The sequence below is a fragment of the Onthophagus taurus genome, chromosome 11, assembly GCF_036711975.1.
Source record: "Onthophagus taurus isolate NC chromosome 11, IU_Otau_3.0, whole genome shotgun sequence".
Taxonomy (NCBI): domain Eukaryota; kingdom Metazoa; phylum Arthropoda; class Insecta; order Coleoptera; family Scarabaeidae; genus Onthophagus; species Onthophagus taurus.
The window spans coordinates 25,412,847-25,435,863 of record NC_091976.1 but is presented as its reverse complement, the minus strand read 5'-3'; the positions used below and the strand labels follow the sequence as shown (position 1 = coordinate 25,435,863).

At 33.2% G+C, this 23,017-nt stretch overlaps 5 protein-coding genes across 6 annotated transcripts in view; 4 read left to right on the top strand and 1 right to left on the bottom strand.

Annotated features, from left to right (window-relative positions):
- Positions 1-23,017, top strand: part of LOC111413293 (Transient receptor potential cation channel gamma) — a 116,362-nt gene that overhangs the window by 16,555 nt on the left and 76,790 nt on the right. For both annotated transcript variants that reach the window (XM_071200616.1, XM_071200615.1), the window contains exon 6: positions 9,649-9,691. The gene's annotated coding sequence lies outside the window, so the exon portion shown is untranslated. The remainder of the gene's footprint in view (positions 1-9,648; positions 9,692-23,017) is intronic.
- On the bottom strand, positions 9,718-11,380 carry LOC111413301 (uncharacterized). The gene has a single exon (XM_023044219.2). The coding sequence runs from the start codon at positions 11,235-11,237 to the stop codon at positions 9,945-9,947; it is 1,293 nt and encodes a 430-aa protein (XP_022899987.2). The 5' UTR covers positions 11,238-11,380; the 3' UTR covers positions 9,718-9,944.
- LOC111413302 (uncharacterized) lies at positions 11,350-13,029 on the top strand. The gene is made up of 2 exons (XM_023044220.2): positions 11,350-11,562; positions 11,964-13,029. Exon 2 carries the CDS (start codon positions 12,009-12,011, stop codon positions 12,975-12,977), a length of 969 nt encoding a protein of 322 aa, XP_022899988.2. The 5' UTR covers positions 11,350-11,562; positions 11,964-12,008; the 3' UTR covers positions 12,978-13,029.
- Positions 15,899-17,491, top strand: LOC111413277 (uncharacterized). The gene has a single exon (XM_071200622.1). The coding sequence runs from the start codon at positions 15,923-15,925 to the stop codon at positions 17,360-17,362; it is 1,440 nt and encodes a 479-aa protein (XP_071056723.1). The 5' UTR covers positions 15,899-15,922; the 3' UTR covers positions 17,363-17,491.
- LOC111413300 (uncharacterized) lies at positions 20,147-21,839 on the top strand. Its single transcript, XM_023044217.2, has one exon. It carries the CDS (start codon positions 20,170-20,172, stop codon positions 21,703-21,705), a length of 1,536 nt encoding a protein of 511 aa, XP_022899985.2. The 5' UTR covers positions 20,147-20,169; the 3' UTR covers positions 21,706-21,839.

The following is a 23,017-nucleotide window of genomic DNA, read 5'->3' as shown; positions in this document are numbered from 1 at the left end:
GCACGAACGTCAATACCACGGAGATCACGAAAACTAATAACTCTAGACTTAGACTTAGTACTTAATTTGTACTTGATGTATATGATTATCTATGAATATGGAATAGAGCAGCTTGGGGAATAACCCGAGTTGGATTTTATCTATGAGGGCTAACATTTATATTTAAATATATTGATGTAATACATAAATAATATCGAAATTTTGTAGTAAATGTTCTAATAGTTAAAATCCATTGTGGGTTAACATGATTAAAATATGTTACTATCTTTTTGGAGGTACCATTTTCTTTATTCCAGCTTGTATTAGCTAGGAAGTTGTTGCACCGAGAGTTCTGTCGCCACTCTAGAGTTCATACATATTAAATCAACTTTTATGATCGTAGTCCGGCGAGAAAACATCAAGGTGGTGGGAAAACTTAAGATATGGGGAATCCCTAAACTGATATCGCCAGAAATTCCTTCTTAGATCCAATGTTAACTCCGTCGAAAATGACTACCAAGGGAGTGACAACTTGGCCTTGTTATGGTTAAACACTGTAGAGTGTAGTAATCTCGTTCGGTGCGCAAGATGGTGTAGCAGCAACACTGCAAATGTAGAACTTCGATGGAACATATCTCGTAAAGTTGCTCGTGGAATCATAAGCAACACTTCACCTTTAAATATCTATATAAACCGTAATGTTTTACGTTAAAATTTTGTATATACGTAAGTACTTAAAATGTTTTTGAAATTCTATTTAACAATTGTCATCAATGTAGTAAGCATTTTCAAAAGAATCTGGGATTTTCAAAGAGTATTCTTAAATTTCAAAGGGTTTACAGAAGGTTTTCAAGAATTTTTAGACAGTTAAGGAGTTCTTCAGAGAATTTCTAAAGAATTTCAAGCGATTTTCTTTAAATTTCCAAAGGATTTTACAGTTATCCAACGCTTTTCAATGCTACCCAATGAGTTTCCCTGGATTTTCAGAAATTTCTAGAAGATACTCAGAGTACTTATATATATTTCCACGATTTGTCAGGATTTCTAAAAGATTCCCAAAGATATTCTGCGGTTTCTAAAGATTATCAAGAATATGCAGAAATTTTTAAAGATATCCAACATACTCAGGCTGTCTAACGATTTCCAGGGATTTGTGAGGAATTTTCTAATGATTATCTAGGATATCCTGGGATTTTAAAACATTTGTAATAAAATCCAGGCATTTTCTGAAAGCAAAAGATATCCTGACGTTCTTAACGATTTAAATGGAGTTCTAGAGGAAATATCTAAGGATTTTTAAAACTCAAAATATATGTAGAGGATTCCCTACATAGGAAGTTTTCAAGAATTTCCAGAGACTTATAAATATGTTGAGATACTTAGGGATTTATGATGATTGGTTTCTTAGGATTTGTCATAAAATCAGGGATGTGTTCATGTGTTCTTTCTAAGAAAGGATATCTTTTACATTTTCTGAAAGTAAATGATATCTTGGCGTTCTTAATTAATTCCAAGGAGTTCTAGAAGAAATATATACGGATTTTTAAAACTTCAAATATATTCAAAGGATTCCCAAAAAGTTTTCAAGAATTTCCAAAGTCTTATAAAGAATATGTTGGGATACTTATGCATTTATAATGATTGGTTTCTTAGGATTTTGCTATTTAGGCATTTCCGAACTTTTCTAATTTATCTTAGAATTTCCAAACCAGTTCCAATTCTGAACGATTTTTAGATATTTCTAGACAATTTTGAAATGTATCTATGAACATCCAGCTTTCGAAGGGGGTTTCAATGACTTACAGTTATTTCTAGTGAAATAACTCTAATGGATAGAGTTTTCAAAGACTTATAGAGAAATTATAAAAATTTTCTAGAATATATAGCAATTTTTGTAGTTGCTAGGCATTTTAGAGAAATTTTTAACGATTTTTAGAGATATTTTTAGAATTTTCAGGGTTTCTATAAAGATTTAGAGATATTTCGAAAGACTAGAGGATTCTAGATGAACTTCAACGTATCCAGACTTCCAGACATGTTTTCTAATAATCCCAAGGATATGTGTAAATTAACACTTATTTCAAGAGAATTCAAGGGATGTGTCAAAAATTGCTTGAGATCTCCAGGGGTGCCTAATGAACCAATTTGTACTTGATGTATTTCCCTTGAACTATTAAAGTCACGAAGTCACGAAAGTTATTCGGGATTTCGACAATTTCCCACAACACAAAGAATTTCTCCGGGCATGTCTAATGATTTATAAGTATGATTAGGGATTTTTACGGATTTCCAGGAATTTTTAGGAATAATATTTAAACAGAAGCAACAAAAATATATTCTTTTGTATCTGATTTTTTCCTAATTGGTTACTTTCTTTATCTAGCAAGTTATAAAATTTCCTATCTAAATGTATAAAGATACACATTAAAAAAACTATAGGTAATAATCGTTTTAGATATAAATTTTTTGACTCATTCTTATAAACAATACATGTTTTAGCGATCTGATTAATCCAAAACTGTTGTTTTGACATCGCATTAAACTTGATCTATTTTTAGGTAACTATTTTCAAACTGTATTTAATCTATTATGCATCAGGTAATTCGTGGTTATTATAAAGTATACTTCGTTAATTCTGACTATGAATAATGAAAATTAACGGCGCGGCCGTAAATATTAAATAATACTTGAAATTAATAAACGTGGAAGGGTTATTTTATGTTTGTAATTAATAATAATTAAAGTCTTTTGATATGTTGCTTAAACCAACTTATTAATGAATCAGCGGGATGTAAATTATATTTAAAAGTTTTTTTACGTTTAAATTTTTTTCGTTTTTTGAACCTTTTAACATCAATCTTTTATACGAGTTTTCTAAATTCTCTATTTTCGCTGACTTGCCACCACTTCGAACTTGGAAATGTGGACGATATTTTACAGACTGCATAAACTTTTACGTCGTGAGCTATTTCTTGAAAACTATTTGCGTCCTTAAGTGGAATAGAGAAAGAAAAACATAAATACGCGTTTCCAACCGAATGTTTGCAATAAAACCGGAAGTTAAGTTTAAAATCTATTTTATAATAAAATTGTTACATTTAGCTAAAATTTGCTGAAATATAATACTTCATTTTTACTTCTTCATATTTATTCTCAAGAGAGACATCAGAAATATTTCAGAAAAGCATATCAATTTTCCACGAAGCCTAAGAGCCTAGAAAGACGAAAAAGTCATCCCACCATCTACGGATCCATTAAGTGGATAGTAAAATGTGCCTCCGGATACAACGCTAAGTACAACGACGAGAAATAACTCCCACGGGGTTAATTCGGGATAACGTCGGGGTCGGTTTGTTAAATTCATCTCCCTTGCATGCACCAACCGGTTCAATGAACACTCCAATCCGTCAAAAACGGTTCAAACTCGTTTTCGTAAATGATGGGGTTTCGATGACGCGATTGAAAATTGGATTTGAATTAATTTTTTAAGTCCAAAAATTGCTTGTATAACTAATACAATATATGCTTAGACATAATAGAATAATTAATTAACTGTCAATCTCAAGTTGGTACGTTAGTTAATGAGGATAAAGCCATACTTGGTTAAATTTGATTAATTGAAACTTGCACTAAGAGAGTTTATATGTTTTTAAGTATACCTTTAGGAATTTACGTGCATTTTTCTACCTATTGTCGAGGTAAGTTGCACTTTTAACTCACAAACACCTCCGCAAGTCGTAAACACGTTCCACAAACATCCTCCTCTAACGTAAACAAGGAATTCGGTAGAGCAAAATTTTCTCGGTCGTCTGGGTTTTATCTTTCGTGAAGTTTCTTGCATCTGGTAAAAACTTTAAAAATATTATCAAAAAAAAAAAAAAGAAGATTAACCTTCAAGTCAATAATATTTTTTAGCTATTTCCTCTTTGAGATTGAAATTGGGCTATTGACTCCTTCGGAACTAATTTGTAGGGAAAGTTTTCCAATTTAGGTCATCAAGTGATGACATCCAGAGACGTACGAAGCCAATCACCGACCTGATCGAATATGGGTTTTAAATTAATTGGTCCGTAATTGATTCGGGACGTTCCCGAATCGATAGATTAACGAGTGGCAAACGTTGGAGACGATCCAATTATACGTAATTGCTGCTCGCCCCTATTGGGTTACACATAATTTTCTTTATTGTCACGTCACAGGTCCTGTGGCTTTTCCTGTGACCACCGTGCGTTTAGTAAACAATGTGATACACCGCAGGGCTTATTCGCCACGGGGCTTTATTTACACAGCAATTGCCAGAGATTAATTTTTTTGTTTCCCCTCCGAAAAATTTATTACGTTTGAAAGTGTTTTTTTATTCTGCACCTGAGACTACACAATTATTTTTAAAATATGCATAAAGGTTATTTTTTTTACACCTTTTTCTCTAATGAATACGAAAATATTGCATGATTTGATATATAGTCAGCAATTCCTTATAACTAATGATGGAATGGATAGTGATTTTGCGAAAAGCCGGATATTTGGTATCCCCTTCGGCCGGACTTATTTAGATCCAAGATACACAATGAACTTTCTTGATGCTGATTTAACTAAGGAAGCAACTCTAAAATGAGGATACTTTAATTAATAATTGATGATATTTCCACAAAGATCCTTCAAGAAATGAATTTTATAACGAATTTTGAAAGTTATCGATGAAAATTGCAACATCGAAAATTTTATCAAAACTTCAAATATTGTTTTCTCAAAAGCTAAAAGTTATTTTTCAAAACGTGTTGGTTCATTGAAAGGAGGACACTCTTATTAACACTTTGAGAAATTTTCATACTCATATTCCAAGAACTGGATTTTTTACGAATTTTTAAAACTTAATCTTCGAAAATTACAAAATTCGAAAAAATGTCCATCATTTCAAAAATTTATTTCTCCAAAACTAAAAGTGATTTTTCAAAACGGCTTTTTGCATTATAAAGAAGATACTTTAATTAATAATTGGTGATATTTCCACAAGGATCCTTCAAGAAATTAATTTTATAGCGAATTTTGCAAGTTATCGATGAAAATTGCAACATCGAAAATTTTATCAAAACTTCAAATATTGTTTTCTCAAAAACTAAAAATTATTTTTCAAAACGGGTTGGTTCATTGGAAAGAAAACACTTCTATTAACACTTTGGGAAATTTTCATACTCATATTCCAAGAAATGGATTTTATAAGAATTTTTAAAACTTAATCGGCGAAAATTGCAAAATTCCAAAAAATTGTCGATCATTTCAAAACTTTATTTCTCAAAATCTAAAAGTGATTTTTCAAAACGGCTTGTTGCATTAAAAAGAGGATACTTTAATTATTAACTGGTGATATTTCCACAAGGATTCTTCAAGAAATGAATTTTATAGCGAATTTTGAAAGTTATCGATAAAAATTTCAACATCGAAAATTTTATCAAAACTTCAAATATTGTTTTCTCAAAAACTAAAAGTTATTTTTCAAAACGGGTTGGTTCATTGGAAAGAAGACACTTCTATTAACACTTTGGGAAATTTTCATACTCATATTCCAAGAAATGGATTTTATAAGAATTTTTAAAACTTAATCGGCGAAAATTGCAAAATTCCAAAAAATTGTCGATCATTTCAAAACTTTATTTCTCAAAATCTAAAAGTGATTTTTCAAAACGGCTTGTTGCATTAAAAAGAGGATACTTTAATTATTAACTGGTGATATTTCCACAAGGATTCTTCAAGAAATGAATTTTATAGCGAATTTTGAAAGTTATCGATAAAAATTTCAACATCGAAAATTTTATCAAAACTTCAAATATTGTTTTCTCAAAAACTAAAAGTTATTTTTCAAAACGGGTTGGTTCATTGGAAAGAAGACACTTCTATTAACACTTTGGGAAATTTTCATACTCATATTCCAAGAAATGGATTTTATAAGAATTTTTAAAACTTAATCGGCGAAAATTGCAAAATTCTAAAAAATTGTCGATCATTTTAAAACTTTATTTCTCAAAATCTAAAAGTGATTTTTCAAAACGGCTTGTTGCATTAAAAAGAGGATACTTTAATTATTAACTGGTGATATTTCCACAAGGATTCTTCAAGAAATGAATTTTATAGCGAATTTTGAAAGTTATCGATAAAAATTTCAACATCGAAAATTTTATCAAAACTTCAAATATTGTTTTCTCAAAAACTAAAAGTTATTTTTCAAAACGGGTTGGTTCATTGGAAAGAAGACACTTCTATTAACACTTTGGGAAATTTTCATACTCATATTCCAAGAAATGGATTTTATAAGAATTTTTAAAACTTAATCGGCGAAAATTGCAAAATTCTAAAAAATTGTCGATCATTTTAAAACTTTATTTCTCAAAATCTAAAAGTGATTTTTCAAAACGGCTTGTTGCATTAAAAAGAGGATACTTTAATTATTAACTGGTGATATTTCCACAAGGATTCTTCAAGAAATGAATTTTATAGCGAATTTTGAAAGTTATCGATAAAAATTTCAACATCGAAAATTTTATCAAAACTTCAAATATTGTTTTCTCAAAAACTAAAAGTTATTTTTCAAAACGGGTTAGTTCATTGGAAAGAGGACACTTTTATTAACATTTTGGGAAATTTTCATACTCATATTCCAAGAAATTAATTTTATACGAATTTTTAAAATTTAATCGGCGAAAATTGCAAAATTCGAAAAAATTGTAGATCATTTCAAAAATTTATTTCTCTAAAACTAAAAGTTATTTTTCAAAATGGATTGGTTCATTGGAAAGAGGACACTTTTATTAACACTTTGGGAAATTTTCATACTTATATTCCAAGAAATCGATTTTATACGAATTATTAAAACTTAATCGGCGAAAATTGCATATTTTCTAGCAATTCTGGTTGCCGAAGAATCCACTTCTTAGAATAGATTGGCATTACAGTACGACACTAATCGAAGCTTTTGGTGCGTCAGTTTACAACTCCAAACAATTGGACCAATAAAACCATGTCAGAAAAAAGTACTTTATAATCACCACATATTCGTACACTTGCAGTGAAGATGCCTAAGGAATATCCAAACTGGTTATCAAAATGTTCTAGTTTTATGGTAAATATAGTTTGTGGTTTAACTAATGCGATAAATGCAAAAATGCAGGTCATAACCTGTGAACTAACTCAACTGGAAGATGCCCAACTATACGCTATTCATAACAGGTTTTTCCAAATTAGTTATCTGGTAAGTTTTGCTCATATTCCAAGTCTTTGAAAATTGGGAGTTCTTCATAATTTCAATTGATGATATGCTGTGGTGGATGCAGAAATGCAAATCCTTAACTTTTGAGTATGAATTCAGAAATATCATCGAGATCTACCACAATTTTAGTCTAAAACCACATTGAAAGATGCGGATGGGTTATCGCTACATGACAGAACGCCTGAATAAGGCACAGGATGTATCTTCGTCTGAATGAGATGATATTACATTCAATCAAACTACAACGACCTGGGTGAGATGGGTCCGGAAGTTAGAAGGAGCGTTCAAGGTTTTCAAGACACCTGCAGATGTGAAGGTATTTTATTTGATACATTACATGAGGGCGGAAGCATATGACATTTTGTGTGACAAAATGGCTCCACAAAACCCTGACATAAAGAAATACGGCCTCATTGAAAGTTGTGTGAAAGTCGATTTCAATCCCGGAAACAAAAAGAGGGAAAAACGATTCAAAAATTTTGCCACGCTCTACAAAAGCGGAGTATAAATTACATGTTCGGTGACTACTTGGAAAAAGCAGTACGAAATCAGTTGATTTTTGGTCTTCTTTCAAAGAGAATTCACCTAATCCTGACCTCATAGAGTCAGAACAAACCTGAGAATGACTTTGCGATCTTAAGCGTTATGCAACGGTTTTCACTACTAGACAGAGTGCCTGAATAAGGCACAGGACGTGACGATGTCTGAATAAGATTATATTATGACATAATTCTTTGGCTTCTATTGAAAGATCCCAATTCGTCGTAACTTTTTTTGAAGATTTCCAACAGCTATTCGCATAATGTCTAATAAGTTTTGACATCGATTATCAAAATCTGGGAAAATTCTGCTCATTGTCATGTATGCTCATTGTGATGTAGTGCTCAATGCAAACTCGGAAATTAAATTGTAACAGTCTGTACTCAAGTGGTCAGAAACTTTAAAGGAGAGTTGAACAAGGTGAAGAGTCATGTTATGGTGGTGATGACGACAAATTAACAGGTGGATAACATCCATACCGAATGTGATGCTTAACTTCTCACCCAGGTCAGTAGCTATCAATCCCCTAACCGAAGCCTAACCCCACGATAGGAGCACGTTGGGGAAGAGAAAGAAGAAGAGTAAAAGTGTTTGGAAATTGGCATTTCTTAATAATGTTAGTTGAAAATATGCTGAGGTACATACAAAAATGCAAGTGCAAAACTTTTTTGAAAGACCAACCCACTTCAAAAATGCCCAATCAGCTGTAATTCACATTCCATTAAATGTTAATCGATAGTTAATTATTGAAAACAGTTTTTGCCTTTATTTTAGCTTATCAAGCAACTTATTAGGTAAATAGTCATCATAACGTTATCTTTGCTCCATAGTGTCAGCAATTTTTAATTTTAAATTGAAATGAATATCCTTGTTAACTTAACACCGTTAAATTTAAATCTTTACACGAAATCTTTTTATTTAACGACAACACCAAAAATCTTCACGTAATCTCCGTAACAGGATAACGTTACGAAGGGTATCATAAAACCGAGACCCTCTACTTTCTCCCTTCATACTTACCATCAATCGGAAACGTGGGTATTGGTTGTCACACCTGCTGTGGAGAATGGTTATTTCCTTCAGGATGTGCCCCGTTAGCTTCGATCCATTGTTACCAACTGCCCCCTTTAAAGCTATTGTCCGATAGAGGAGGGTCACTCACGTAATGTGTCGATAATTGGAGGTGGCAATTCGATTGTTGTTCGTTGTGGTCAGCGTTTACCCTCATCTGTGCATAAATCAACTAACGGGATGGGTCGACCATCAATTCTGGCATTGGCAGGTGGGAATTTAGCCTCCGGTAATATTAAATACGAAGGGGAGATATTATGAAATAATTTCTAAATGCGATATGATTTAATGCATTTCCATTTATTTTTTTGATCAAATAGTTATGTATATTCGTGTCGATCAACTTTGATGTATAGGTTTTAAAACAAAAAGCTATTTATGTATGTAAAAACCTTGATGGTGTAGTTGCTAATGCGTTATAAATTGGTGATTACGTTTAATTCAGGAAGTTTAAATTGAATGTTATGACGAATTTAAAATAAAAATTTGATTAAATCTTTTTATTTTATGACAACAGAAAAGTTTTTATAGTATTTCAATTAAGTCTCGCTTTTCGTTCGGGAAAATTCCCGGACTTTCTACCTTACTATAAAGACAAAATTGAAAATTCTTCTTCGTTTAAAACAGCATTGTTCGTCATTGATCAATGGACGATGTACGAAGATGTATTTTGGAGAGTGAGAAACCGATGGACAGATTGTCTGCACGTCGTGTATCGCTCAATCAATTGAAATGAAATGTTTATGTTGGCAAGCGATTTGTATTTGTCCCAGTTCTAATTGGATTGTTTGTTACAGTTTTCCGAATGGACCGATCATGATAGAGGTATTGATGATATAGGTGAGTTGTTTTTAAATAATTTATACTTATACTTAAGTATTTATTGATAACTAATACAGATTTTAATTTAAAATTGCTAAATAATAATAATAGTAGTAGTTAACAACAGGAATTTGCTTTACGCTTCAAATATTTTTAACAGTGCTCATTAAAAAATCAAGGTCGAGATTATAAATAAAAACATCATAATTAAAATGAGAATACTAAATATCACAATTTCATTAAATTCGCCTTTTTTCAAATGAGATTAATATTAATAGAAAATGTAATTAACAATTCTAGAAAAAAAATCTTCAACTTTCTCATCAACTTGTTTTTTTTCTGCTGGGTTTGCTTGTAAGTATTCAAGGTATTCAATGTTATTGGTAATTTCCGGTGGTTTTACTGGATCAGCTATGATTGTTACGCAAAATTTATTGCTGATTCCTTGATGAGTTAAACTGGATGAAGGTTCCGGTGAGTCACCTACCATAATAGGAGCACTGGTTGTTGTGGTAATATTCGATGATTCACTTGTGACGTTTGCATCTACACCGGTTGTAACATTATTAGCTTCTGTTGTCGTCATCGTTTCGCTTTCGGAACGTTTCGAAAGTTTATGAATTTTTAAAGTGTTTGTGGCGAAATCACCAAAGATATTTATAGTCGTTATGCACGGAATTGAAATCGAGGTTGTGTTTGTACAAGAAGTATTTTGAGGCTGATCGTTGCAAGGTACTAAAATTGACGAGTTTATACATTTATATTCGGTTTCGTTCATTTTACAAGTTATCGTGGTATCCAAAGGAGCCATACAATAGATCGTTCCGTTCGTTAGGCACAAAGGTGTTGTGTTATTCGTGCAAAAATCGCCGATGTTTTCACATTTCGAAACCACTTTAGATTCGAGGTTAGATTCTTTTGGAATTGGTTTATCGCCGTGATGGTAATGATGAACAACGGAGTAACTTGGATAACCTGGATAATTACTATGGAAAGGGCTGTTTATATTATTTCCAATACTTCCTAGTTTATATCCTAGGTATAATCCTAAAGCTGAACCACCTAATCCGGCTAAAACTGAATTTCTTGTGGAGTGATCTTTTTTGGAATAATACCAAGGTTGATGACCTCCACCGGGAAATCCCCCATAACCGGGAAATCCTGGTTGATTATAACCTTGAGGGTGATAACCTGGTTGGCCATAACTTGGGGGATGATAATTTGGTTGATTATATCCCGGTTTATATCCAGGTTGATTATAACCTTGTTGTGGTCGATTATAACCTTGAGTTGGTTGATTATAAGTTTGTTGAGGGTAATTTCTTACAGTAGCGTGAGTTTGAATGTTATATCTAGGTGTCGTAGCTTTATTTGCAGCATTTCCATGATTATAACCTTGAGTAGCAACGTTATTCGTTCTATGATAAGGTGTGGTGTTGACGTTTCTCGATGGACTTGGTCTTCTGGTTGTTATTTTTCTCGCGGATGATCTAGATCCCCTACTCTTCGCGCAATCCACTAAAGATAGTCCTAATAAGACGATTAAAATTGCGTATAACTTCATTTCGGCAATTACATAAATCGACTTCTTCGAACTGAAACGTCACGATCACGAGTTCTTTTCACTTCTCGAAACTTTTATGTCACACATAGAAAGGAAACACCTGCGTTGAGTTGTAACGATGAACTGGCTGGGACAACCGGTTCTACTTTGTTAGAGGTGAAATGCCTTCCCACCACAATACACCACACTGTCGTGAGGTATCCCACAGATGATTGCTGGTTCGTTTATTGCCATATTAAACATTTAAAGCCCGCCAGTTGGGACGATTTATCGATTGTATCCTAGTTTGTGGCATGAAGAATAGAGGGACTTGCGATTGGATTGTGTTAGTATGCAAATTTCATTTTGATATTGATTTGTGACCTCCTTAAAATTGCAAATTTAATTTCCTATCCATGATTTTATTATTTTGGGGGTTCTAATTAAATTGCTTTATGAAACTTCATCGGATATTTTAATTACCGCATATGTTTAATGATAAAACGTTTGTTATCTTTGTTGACTGTTATTAACATACTGATTTTTTTATTTAACCGAGGTCATACCAGTTAAGATTAAGTCAATAATTCGGAAAATCCAATTACATCAACTTTGTGGAATAATATATTTTTGAGTGCGTTGTTTATAACTTGCCAACTCACTCGTGATTTATCCTCGATTAAAATTTTAATTATTTTTTATTGTTTAAAATTTATAGTCCGTAACTGCGCATTAACTGCTTTTTAGCATTCGTCGTTTAGTCCATGATTTCATGGCAATACTGAACATACAATGCCACGATTGATAGTGTTGGTTGTTTTGTTATTGGCTTCTCAACTGGGGGAAGCGAAGAAAAGGAAAAGATCCGGAGAAGTATATTCTTATCAAAGTGTTGATAATGGTGGTGTTGTCGATATTCTTAAAAATACTAGAGGTGCCCATACTTTTCAATCAGTGGATGCAAACGGAAATGTACAATCTTCATCAATAAATTATATGGGGTCCAACACCGGTTCTGATATGGGATATAATTCAGGAAACGTTAAAATCATTAAAACAAACGGTAATAATCTAGTACTGGATTTATCTACTAATTCTTTTAATAACAATAACATGCTAGCCGATGATTATTACTACGATAACGACAGTCAAATCTCAATAATTTCCCACTACGCACAATTAATGAACAACTTTATAACGCCAATTTCGGTGCGTTATAACACAGGTTTTATTGGAACGACCGATACAACAAACGTACTTGAATATATATTCGTTCATTATTATTCTGGAAAGCTTATATCCTCAGATGTAATAAATTTTCGTCCCGAAGATTTACACACCTGCCCATTAATTGAATATTGTTTAAAAGAAACGCGCCCATTATGCATAGGCACAATAACTTACTGCGTAACGCCAATTCGAAAAACTGCCGGATGTTCACCGGAATTTAAAAACGGAAATAAACCTTGCCTAACAACCACCATACCCAACAAAAATAAAAAAGAAGAAAAAATCGTTCTTCCTTGTATCGCAATTTTAGCACAAACAGGTTCAAGAAAGAAATATTGCGCAACAACCATTGTTGTTAACACTAAAATGAGGGAAACGATGGCTAAAGTGGAAAGAACCGTGCAAAGCTCTATGGCACGTGCACAACAAGCTATAGCAAATGGATTAAACGCTGGAAGGCTTGGGTTACAAAGAGGAATGGAAACTATGAGAAAAGCTTTTGGGAGATATCCTATGTTTAATATAAATTAAAACACAAAAATATTTTGTAGAGTATAATTATTTAATAAATTGTTTGAAATTATTCGATTTTTATTGTTTATATGGTTTTCAGAATTTTTAGCTTCTCAAATATTCGTGTTACAACAAATAAATTAGGACCTTGTTGAAGCCAACCTGTATCTCTGAGAGGATGCAGAAATCTTTATTAAACATCATGTACTAGAAAAGTACATTTAGTATTTGGAAATCTGCAACAATGAGCTTAACAGCAAACTCTCTCAAAACAGCAATCAGAAACCGGTTGGATGCAAAACGACAACGTGACAAAGTGATATTCGTTCTTATTATCACAAAGATCACAAAATTGTATAAGTATATAAATTTCACATTTTATTAGCGAAAGTATACTATTAACTGCACTGGTTGAATGAAGAACGGTAGCGTTAGAGGAAGCCCGATGGTGGGAAAACACCTGAGTCTACAAATAAGTGAAGGAAAAAGCAAATATATGGCAACATGACGTAGATTACCTCAACAACGAGTTGTAAATATCCAGATTGGAGGTAACGACCTTGGAATAGCGAATGAGTTTGAATATCTAGGCTCCATCATAAATCAAAGTAACAACATTAATAGTGAAATTAAGGCACGAATACTAGCAGGGAGTAGAGCAGCTGTAAGAGGCTGTAAAGGAAGGCTGTACAGGATGGGCCAAATTGGACACATTTAAAGGGAAATTCCTCTTTCTATAAGAGTTAATGATATCACTGCCTGAGGCTCGATTTTTATAAGAAACTTAATGACGAAAACCGCATATCGAGATCTCTTACGGTTGCAGCGATTTTCAAAAAAGGGCATTTTCGAAAAACATCATAACTTCTTTCTTATTGAAAAATCTTCCTTTCTGTGAAAACATTTCCAAAGCAACTTTTTATGTAGAATTCGATGGAATAAGTTAGCTTTCCCTCAAAGCAAAAATTTAGAAGTTGTTGAGATAAAAATGATTTTTTTAAATGGAACGGAACGCCCTATATATTTTTCGAGAGCATAAAATTTCCTTTTCAAAAATATACAACTTTAAAACTTATATGTGCAGATTTTGAAAAAGTAGGTTTGATGAGTTAATAAGCTGAATGGGCCTAAGTGTTGCAAAAGCAACAACTGCGGCTTCTAATTGTTGTCTGGAGTTTATTCGCTGTTTATAGATAACATCTTTCAATCTTCCCCAAAAGAAAAATCCATAGGTATTAGGTCCGGTGACCATCATGTTGAAAAATTACATTTCGAAGGTGCGTTAGAGGTAAATCGTCAACAACAGGTTCGATTTGTTGCCTAAATATGTTCAAATATTTTATTTGTGCTGTGCACCAGCATTACTCACATACGTTTCATCTGTCAAAATACAATTTAAAGAAAAATTGCGTGCTTCGTCACATTTTCCCAAGAACCATTGGCAAAAATTCATGCGCCATTCAAAATTTCCTGGTCTGAAGTAATGGACTGTATGGATTAAATCTGATTTTTTTCAAAATCTGCCTAGCTTTGGTTCTTGGACTTCCCGTGGTTACACTCAATTGCCGCGTTGATATCTGTGGATTATTTTCGATCGATATGCGGTTTTCGCCATTAAGTTTCTTATAACAATCGAGCTTCAGGCACTGATATCATTTTTCCTCTATCTCTTATAGAAAGAGGAGTTTTCCTTTAAAAGTGTGCAATTTTGCCCACCCTGTACAAGACGCTCATAGGCCCTATAGTAAACTATGGATCTGAAACATGGACACTCAATAATCTTCACAAAATGTTGTTAAAACAGGTTTCAAATAAAGATGAAGGATGTATGGGCCAAAATATGATACAAACCTGGGAGGATCGAGACAAATGAACTACGATAAGAGCTTTGCAGGAAGGTCCACAAGGTCCACAACTATCAACGTGGATTAAAGCCCAGAGCCTGAGGTGGCTAGGACACGTGTGGAGAATGCCGGCAGAGGGAGTGGCAAGCAGGGTACTCACTTAAACACCAGAGGACCGTCGACCAATAGGAAAGCCAAGGGTGTGATGGATGAACAATGTTAGGGAGGATTTAATGCAGGTGCAGAACTGGGGCAATTTAGCCCAAAATTACCAGGACTCACAATGGGCTGGCCAGTTTTGGACGGACAGTTTTGTGGTTTCTAATAATTTCCATTATTTTTTGAGATATTTATCACGGCCATGCTCAAATCCCTTAACGTAGAAACTCCCTACAGTAGGGTTCAGTTCACTACATAAACAGTATGAACTTTGCTCAATCTCGCAGAACGTGGATGTGCCACATCGATTATTAGTAGCTTGCAATATATTATTATTTTTATTATTCAAATTATGGCTCGGAATATGGGTCTGAATCTGTTTCGAATCTGAATCTGAAAGTCTGTCTCTAAATAATTCTGTATATCTACAGAATATCCAAATCAATGACCAACTTCTTCTCAATATTATGAATATAAACATCTCATAATGATGTTCATAATATGAACATCACCTAGATCATTGTCTGAGAAGTCAGGATTAAACAACTCTATACTTAGTCATTGAGTACTACATTTTTCTTGTGATAAAGAGAATTGGAGGGACTACTACAAATCATAAGGAAGTATTTGGAGTATTCACAAAATATTTAGCGGTTATTTAAAGTTAGTTAATGTACTGGGAGTATATATATAAAAGCTATCTTATGCTATTTAATTAAAAAAAACAATAAATAAATAAAAAAAAACATTTTTTGGCGTGTTTAATATTGCGTAAATGTTTGTTATTAATCCAAAGAACATTAACAACAGACAGTAATTCTCGGTAAAGCGTAGGACGTCACAATCCTTATCTGGTTGCTAGAATTATATCGTGACGAACGTCTTGATATTTTGACCTCTACTACTTAGCACACGATCCGCACCAATTAACTTCATTACGAGTCCCGATTTCGTCGGAAGATGAAGTCTACAAAACGGTTTATTATTTTTCTTGCGGTGGCCTTCGCGTGCCTCGTATCCATCGAAGCGGGTCGCGGGGGTTTTCGAAGTGGGGGTTTCCGATCTAGTGGTTCAAGAGTTTCTTCTGGTAGTTGGGGATCTAGATCAAGCTCTTCTAATTGGAATACCTATTCTTCGTCAAGAAGGGCCACACCTGGCCCATCTTATTCGAGTAATTCAAGAAATGTTGCTACTCCTGTAAGAAGTTATGCATCGCCCACAAAAAGTTCTTATGTGCCTACTCAAAGATCAAATTTTCAACCAACAACGCCGAGATATGTTGTGCAAACTCGTGCGCCTGTCTATCAATATTCAACACAACGTATTCAGCCTGTACAGAGTTATCCATCTCAAAATTATCCATCGCAAAATCGAGGATCGTCTAATCCTTCGTATCGAAGCCCAACTAGAACTACACCAAGAACTACTTACAAAAACTTAAATTATAATAATAATTATAATTATCAACACGGTTATGGAGGTGGATATGGAGGCGGATATGGAGGTCGCCCTAATTATTATAATTCCTATAATAGTTATTCACCATACTACACGCCATCATATTCGAAATATCCGAATTTATATCAACCAGTTGGAAAGTACAAAGATCATAGTGTAAGGAATTCTGTTATCGCTGGATTAGGAGGTTCAGCTTTAGGAATGTACCTTGGTTATAAGTTGGGAAGTTATACAAGTGGATTAAATCAACCAATTGGAGGATATAATTCGGGTTATAATAATGCTGGATATAACAATCCTGGTTATAATAATCCAGGTTATAATAATGGAGGATCTGGATTTGGAACTGGTTTTCCACAATATTCAGTAGTTCATCATTACCATCATGGAGAAAAACCAATTCCCCAAACAATCGAAGTAAAAGAAAATGTAATAAAACAATGTGGAAATGACACAAATTTTTGTACACCAAATACAACGCCTCTTTGTATGACTAATGGAACGATTTATTGCATAGCTCCAATATCAGCTACTTCGAATTGTAACGCAACCTCTCTTACTCATTTACCATGTTTAAATACAACCATTTCCATTCCGTGCGTAAACGCTTCTGATCCTAATTGCCATAATGGGGTAATGTTAAGTGAAACGGTGGCTATTCCTTGCGTTTCTAACATTAGCGTTTATGGAGATTTCACTGGTAATAAACTGCAGGTACATACGTTTACGGCAGATAATTCTACGGCGGACACAACTGTTACAGGACAAGGAATAAAAAATAATTTTTGCGTTACGGTTATCGCAGATCCCGTTAAAATTCCAGAAAATTTGAGTAATCATCAGTATTTGTGGTATTTAGAAGATAACCCACAGGAAAAAGCGATTTTTAATAATAAAACTGACGATTTCTTTTCAAAAATAGTGAAGTACATTTTTTATTAAAACTAGAGAATTAGTTCATTGAATGTTTTATCTAATGTTACCAATATATATTTGAAAAAAAAAATTACGACTTGTTAATGTGTATTTTCTTTACTGAGCATAATAAAGTATTATTTATTATTTTGAAAACATTTCTTATCTCTTATAATCATATCGCTATTCTTAGTAAGGTCAGATTCAAAGCCATAAACAAAAATATTGTGTGTAAAACAACAAATTTATGCAACCAATTTAACACGAAAAAATCTAAATATAATACATCATCTTTATAAATTTATCTTACCTGGATCTAATCAAAATTGGTGCCCTTGATTTTCAAACGTTCATTTTATCGCCACGTTTTCAAAGCAAATTCGCGGATAACTCGCGTCAAAGCAATTTCCAAAGATAACAATTTGTGGGAAAAGTTGGGATCCCGAGCTTAACATCGAGTTCACTTTACTCAGTCAACGCTTCAAAGGCGAAAGGGAGGTCTCGTTCAAGACGAGATAATCATTTTATCGCTATTGCCACTTGCTCAAAGGAGTTCGTAAGACACTTTGTGTGCCTACGACATTCTCGTTTAATTGCAAATCCATTATTATTTAAATGAATCGTTATTTATGGATGTGAAGGGTTGTTAATAATGTGTGGTTGTTTCGAAATTATTGATTATAACACAGGGAGAAAAAATTCTTATGATTTTATAGGTTATACAACACAACATTTTTTTGTTGTTGTTTATTTGTTTATTTTTGCAAGGTTATTGAAAAGTAGAAAAGAAGTAAAGGCAATACATAAAGCGACAGACTTCAGTTATCAGTAATCTTTCACGAATTCAACGAGTAGCTGGATTGGCAATCTCGGGTGCGATAAGCACAATGCCAACTCTACCAATGGATGTTCTACTTGGCCTATATCCCTTGCATTTGCATATAGAGAAAATGGCTAGAGTTACCATTTACAGATTTAAGCAATATGCTCAAAACTGTTCCGACATGTCCTACCAATGGGCTGCAGAAGACATTATAAGCACTGATATTGTGCTATCAATGCTGTCAGATTCGACGGGATCACTACCAGTGGTTAATGCTCATACTCGATTGTACGATCAAAAACGAAAATTCTCTGGTTCTGGCAGATATTTACATTTGCATAGATGGATCAAAACTGGGAACTAGAGACTGGCGAGTACTGTTTCAACAGAGATAGCATATTCCTTAGCTGTTCGCTCAAAAAGCTCATAAATCGTAATATATTTGTACTTGATCTGAAGAAATCTTTCCCAGTATCCGGCCTATCTGGCCATTTTTTTAATAATATTGGATAGTTACCAATATTAAAAACCTATTACTTAGTACTCCACCGAATCGAAAGAAACCATTGACAATTTGATACACGAAGGTGTCACGATGTCATTAAAAATAAAGGAGATTGTATTAAGTACTAAAAAATCTTTGCTTTTCATTCAATTTAACAGTTATTTACCTATAAATTATTAAGTTGTTCTACTTTTTTCCAACTTAACTTTTGCAATTCTGTTTAATTTCTATAAAAATAAAGCTATCTTTGTCAAATTTCGGCTAACCAATTACTACATAATACACATTGCAATAGAAATGTAAAACTTGACGAAAAATATAAATTTAAAATTTAATATAGAAAAATTAAAAGTTGCTCTACTTTTTTCCAATACTGTATCAAAGTAATAACATTGATAGTGAAATTAAGGCCCGAATACTAGCAGGGAGTAGAGCAGCTTTTGCGCTGGGTAAACTACTACAGTCCAAACTTTTAACAAGAGGTTGTGAAGGAAGGCTGTACAAGATTTGAAATAAAGATCTTATGCTGCTAAGGATGTATGGGCCAAAATATGATACAAACCTGGGAGGATCGCGACAATTAATGAACTACGAGATAAGAGCTTTGCAGGAAGAACAACGTGAATTAAACCCGAAGTGGCGGAGAATGCCGGCTGAGAGAGGTACTCACTCAAGCACCAGAGGGCCGTCGACTAAGAGGAAGGCCAAGAGGGTGATGGATGGACAATGTTAGGGAGGATTTGTTCACCCTGTAGGTGCAGAACTGGGGCAATGTAGCCCAAAATCACTAGGACTCACAATGGGCTGTAGTGCAATAGTGTGTGTGTACACTATTAAAATGTTGAAGGCAGTTTTGAAGTGTCTAATTATTTCCATTCTTTTTTGAGATATTTATCTCGGCCATGCTTAGATCTCTTACCGTAGAAACCCACTACAGTATGAACTTTGCTCAATCTCGCAGAAAAGAATTGCAATATATCAAATTATGACTCGGAATATGGATGATCTATAGAATATCCAAGTCAATGACCAACTTCTTCTCAATATTATGAATAAACGCATTTATTCTGCGTTTTTATCTAACATTACCTATCATTGTTTGAGAGGTCAGGATTAAACAACTCTATACTGAGTACTACATTGATGAGTACTAAATTTTTCATGTGATAAAGAGAGTTGGAGCGACTGCTACAAATCATACAGAAGTATTTAGAGAATTTACAAAATATTTAGCGGTTATTTAAAGCTAATTAATGTATTGGGAGTAACTATAAGCTATCTTATACTATTTAATATAAAAAAACAATAAATAAATAAAAAAACACATTTATTGTGTGTTTAATATTGCGTAAATGTTTGTTATTAATCCAAAGAACATTAACAACAGACAGTAATTCTCAACTCAATCTCGATAATCGTGACGAACTTCTTGATATTTTGACCTCTGCTACTTAGCACACGATCCGCACCAATTAAGTTCATTACGAGTCCCGTTTTCTTCGGAAGATGATGTCTACAAAACGTTTTATTATTTTCGCGTGCCTCGTATCAATCGTAGCGGGTCGCTGGGGTTTTCGAAGAGGGGGTTTTCGAACTGGTGGTTCAAGAGTTTCTTTTGGTAATTGGGGATCTAAATCAAGTTCTTCTAATTGGAATAGCTATTCTTCGTCACAAATGGTCACACCTAGCCCATTTTATTTAAGAAGTGATGATACTCGCCCTCCACGTTTTCCAACACTTATAAGAAGTTATGCATCGCCCACAGAAAGTTCTTATTGGCCTACTCAAAGACCATTTGTTTTAGCACCACCTACGCCGAGCTCTGTTGTGCAAACTTTTCCGCCTGTTTATCAAAATCGAGGATTGCCTAATCTTCCGCATCGAAGCCCAACTAGAACTACACCAAGAACTACTTACAACAACTTAAATTATAATGATAATTATAATAATCAACACGGTTATCCATCGCAAAATCGAGGATTGCCTAAGCTTCCGGATCGAAGCCCAACTAGAACTACACCAAGAACTACTTACAACAACTTAAATTATAATGATAATTATAATAATCAACACGGTTATCCATCGCAAAATCGAGGATTGCCTACTCTTCCGCATCGAAGCCCAACTAGAACTACACCAGGAACTACTTACAACAACTTAAATTATAATAATAATTATAATAATCAACACGGTTATGAAGGTGCATATGGAGGCGGATATGGAGGTCGCCCCAATTATTACAATTCCTATAGTAGTTATTCACCATACTATACGCCATCATATTCGAAATATCCGAATTTATATCAACCAGTTGGAAAGTACAAAAATCATCGTGTAAGGAATTCTGTTATCGCTGGATTAGGAGGTTCAGCTTTAGGAATGTACCTTGGTTATAAATTGGGAACTTATACAAGTGGATTAAATCAACTAATTGGAGGATATAATTCGGGTTATAATAACCCTTTTTTAAATAATCCAGGTTATAATAATGGAGGATCTGGATATGGAACTGGTTTTCCACAATATTCAGTAGTTCATCATTACCATCACGGAAAAAAACCAATTCCCCAAACAATCGAAGTAAAAGAAAATGTAATAAAACAATGTGGAAATGACACAAATTTTTGTACACCAAATACAACGCCTCTTTGTAGGACTAATGGAACGATTTATTGCATAGCCCCAATATCAGCCACTTCGAATTGTGTCGCAAGCTCTGTTACTCATTTACCATGTTTAAATACAACCATTTCCATTCCGTGCGTAAACGCTTCTGGTCTTAATTGCCATAATGGGGTAATGTTAAGTGAAACGGTGGCTATTCCTTGCGTTTCTAACATTAGCGTTTATGGAGATTTCACTGGTAATAAACTGCAGGTACATACGTTTACTGCAGATAATTCTACGGCGGACATAGCTGTTACAGGACAGGGAATAAAAAATAATTTTTGCGTTACGGTTATTGCAGATCCCGTTAAAATTCCAAAAAAATGGAAGAATCAACAGAATTTGTGGTATTTGGGAAATAATTTTTTTTATTAAAAACATCGAATTAATTCATTGAATGTTTATCATATCTAAATATGTTACCAACATATATTTTTAAGAAAATTACGACTTGTGAATGTGTACCTTCTAAATTCGGAATAATAAAGCATTATTTATTATTTTGAAAACATTTCTTATCTCTTATAACCATATTGCTATTCTTAGTAAGGTCAGATTCAGGGCCATCTGAATCTGAGCCGTTTTGAAAAATCGCTTTTAGTTTTTGAGAAATAAAAAAAAAGTTGTCGAAATTTATTTCTCAAAAGCTAAAAGCGATTTTTCAAGTCGGATTTAAAAAGAGGATGCTTTAATTAATAATTGGTGATATTTCCACAAGGATCCTTCAAGAAATTAATTTTATAGCAAATTTTGAATATTATCGATGAAAATTGCAACATCGAAAATTTTATCAAAACTTCAAATATAGTTTTCCCAAAAACTAAAAGTTATTTTTCAAAACGGGTTGGTTCATTAGAAAGAGGACACTTTTATTAACACTTTGGAAAATTTTCATACTCACATTCCAAGAAATGGATTTTATACGAATTTTTAAAACTTAATCGGCAACAATTGAAAAATTCGAAAAAATTTTCGATTATTTCAATAATTTATTTCTCAGGAACTAAAAGTGATCTTTCAAAACGGCTTTTTGCATTAAAAAGAGGATACTTTAATTAATAATTGGCGATATTTCCACAAGGATGCTTCAAGAAGTTAATCGTATAGCGAATTTTGAAAATTATCGATGAAAATTGCAACATCGAAAATTTTATAAAAATTTTAAATATTGTTTTCTCAAAAACTAAAAGTAATTTTTCAAAACGGGTTGGTTCATTGGAAAGGGGACACTTTTATTAACACTTTGGGAAATTTTCATACTCATATTCCAAGAAATGGATTTTATACGAATTTTTAAAACTTAATCGGCGAAAATTGCAAAATTCGAAAAAAATTTCGATTATTTCAATAATTTATTTCTCAGGAACTGAAAGTGATTTTTCAAAACGGCATGTTGCATTAAAAAGAGGATGCTTTAATTAATAATTGGTGATATTTCCACAAGGATCCTTCAACAAATTAATTTTATAGCAAATTTTGAATATTATCGATGAAAATTGCAACATCGAAAATTTATCAAAACTTCAAACATTGTTTTCTCAAAAAGTAAAAGTTACTTTTCAAAACGTGTTGGTTCATTGGGAAGAGGACACTTTTATTAACACTTTGGGAAATTTTCATACTCATATTCCAAGAAATGGATTTTATACGAATTTTTAAAATTTAATCGGCGAAAATTGCAAAATTC

Excerpts from the sequence above, each read along its gene's own strand:
- LOC111413277 (XM_071200622.1), top strand. The coding sequence starts at position 15,923 with ATGAAGTCTACAAAACGGTTTATTATTTTTCTTGCGGTGGCCTTCGCG.
- LOC111413300 (XM_023044217.2), top strand. The coding sequence starts at position 20,170 with ATGATGTCTACAAAACGTTTTATTATTTTCGCGTGCCTCGTATCAATC.
- LOC111413302 (XM_023044220.2), top strand. The coding sequence starts at position 12,009 with ATGCCACGATTGATAGTGTTGGTTGTTTTGTTATTGGCTTCTCAACTG.
- LOC111413301 (XM_023044219.2), bottom strand. The coding sequence starts at position 11,237 with ATGAAGTTATACGCAATTTTAATCGTCTTATTAGGACTATCTTTAGTG.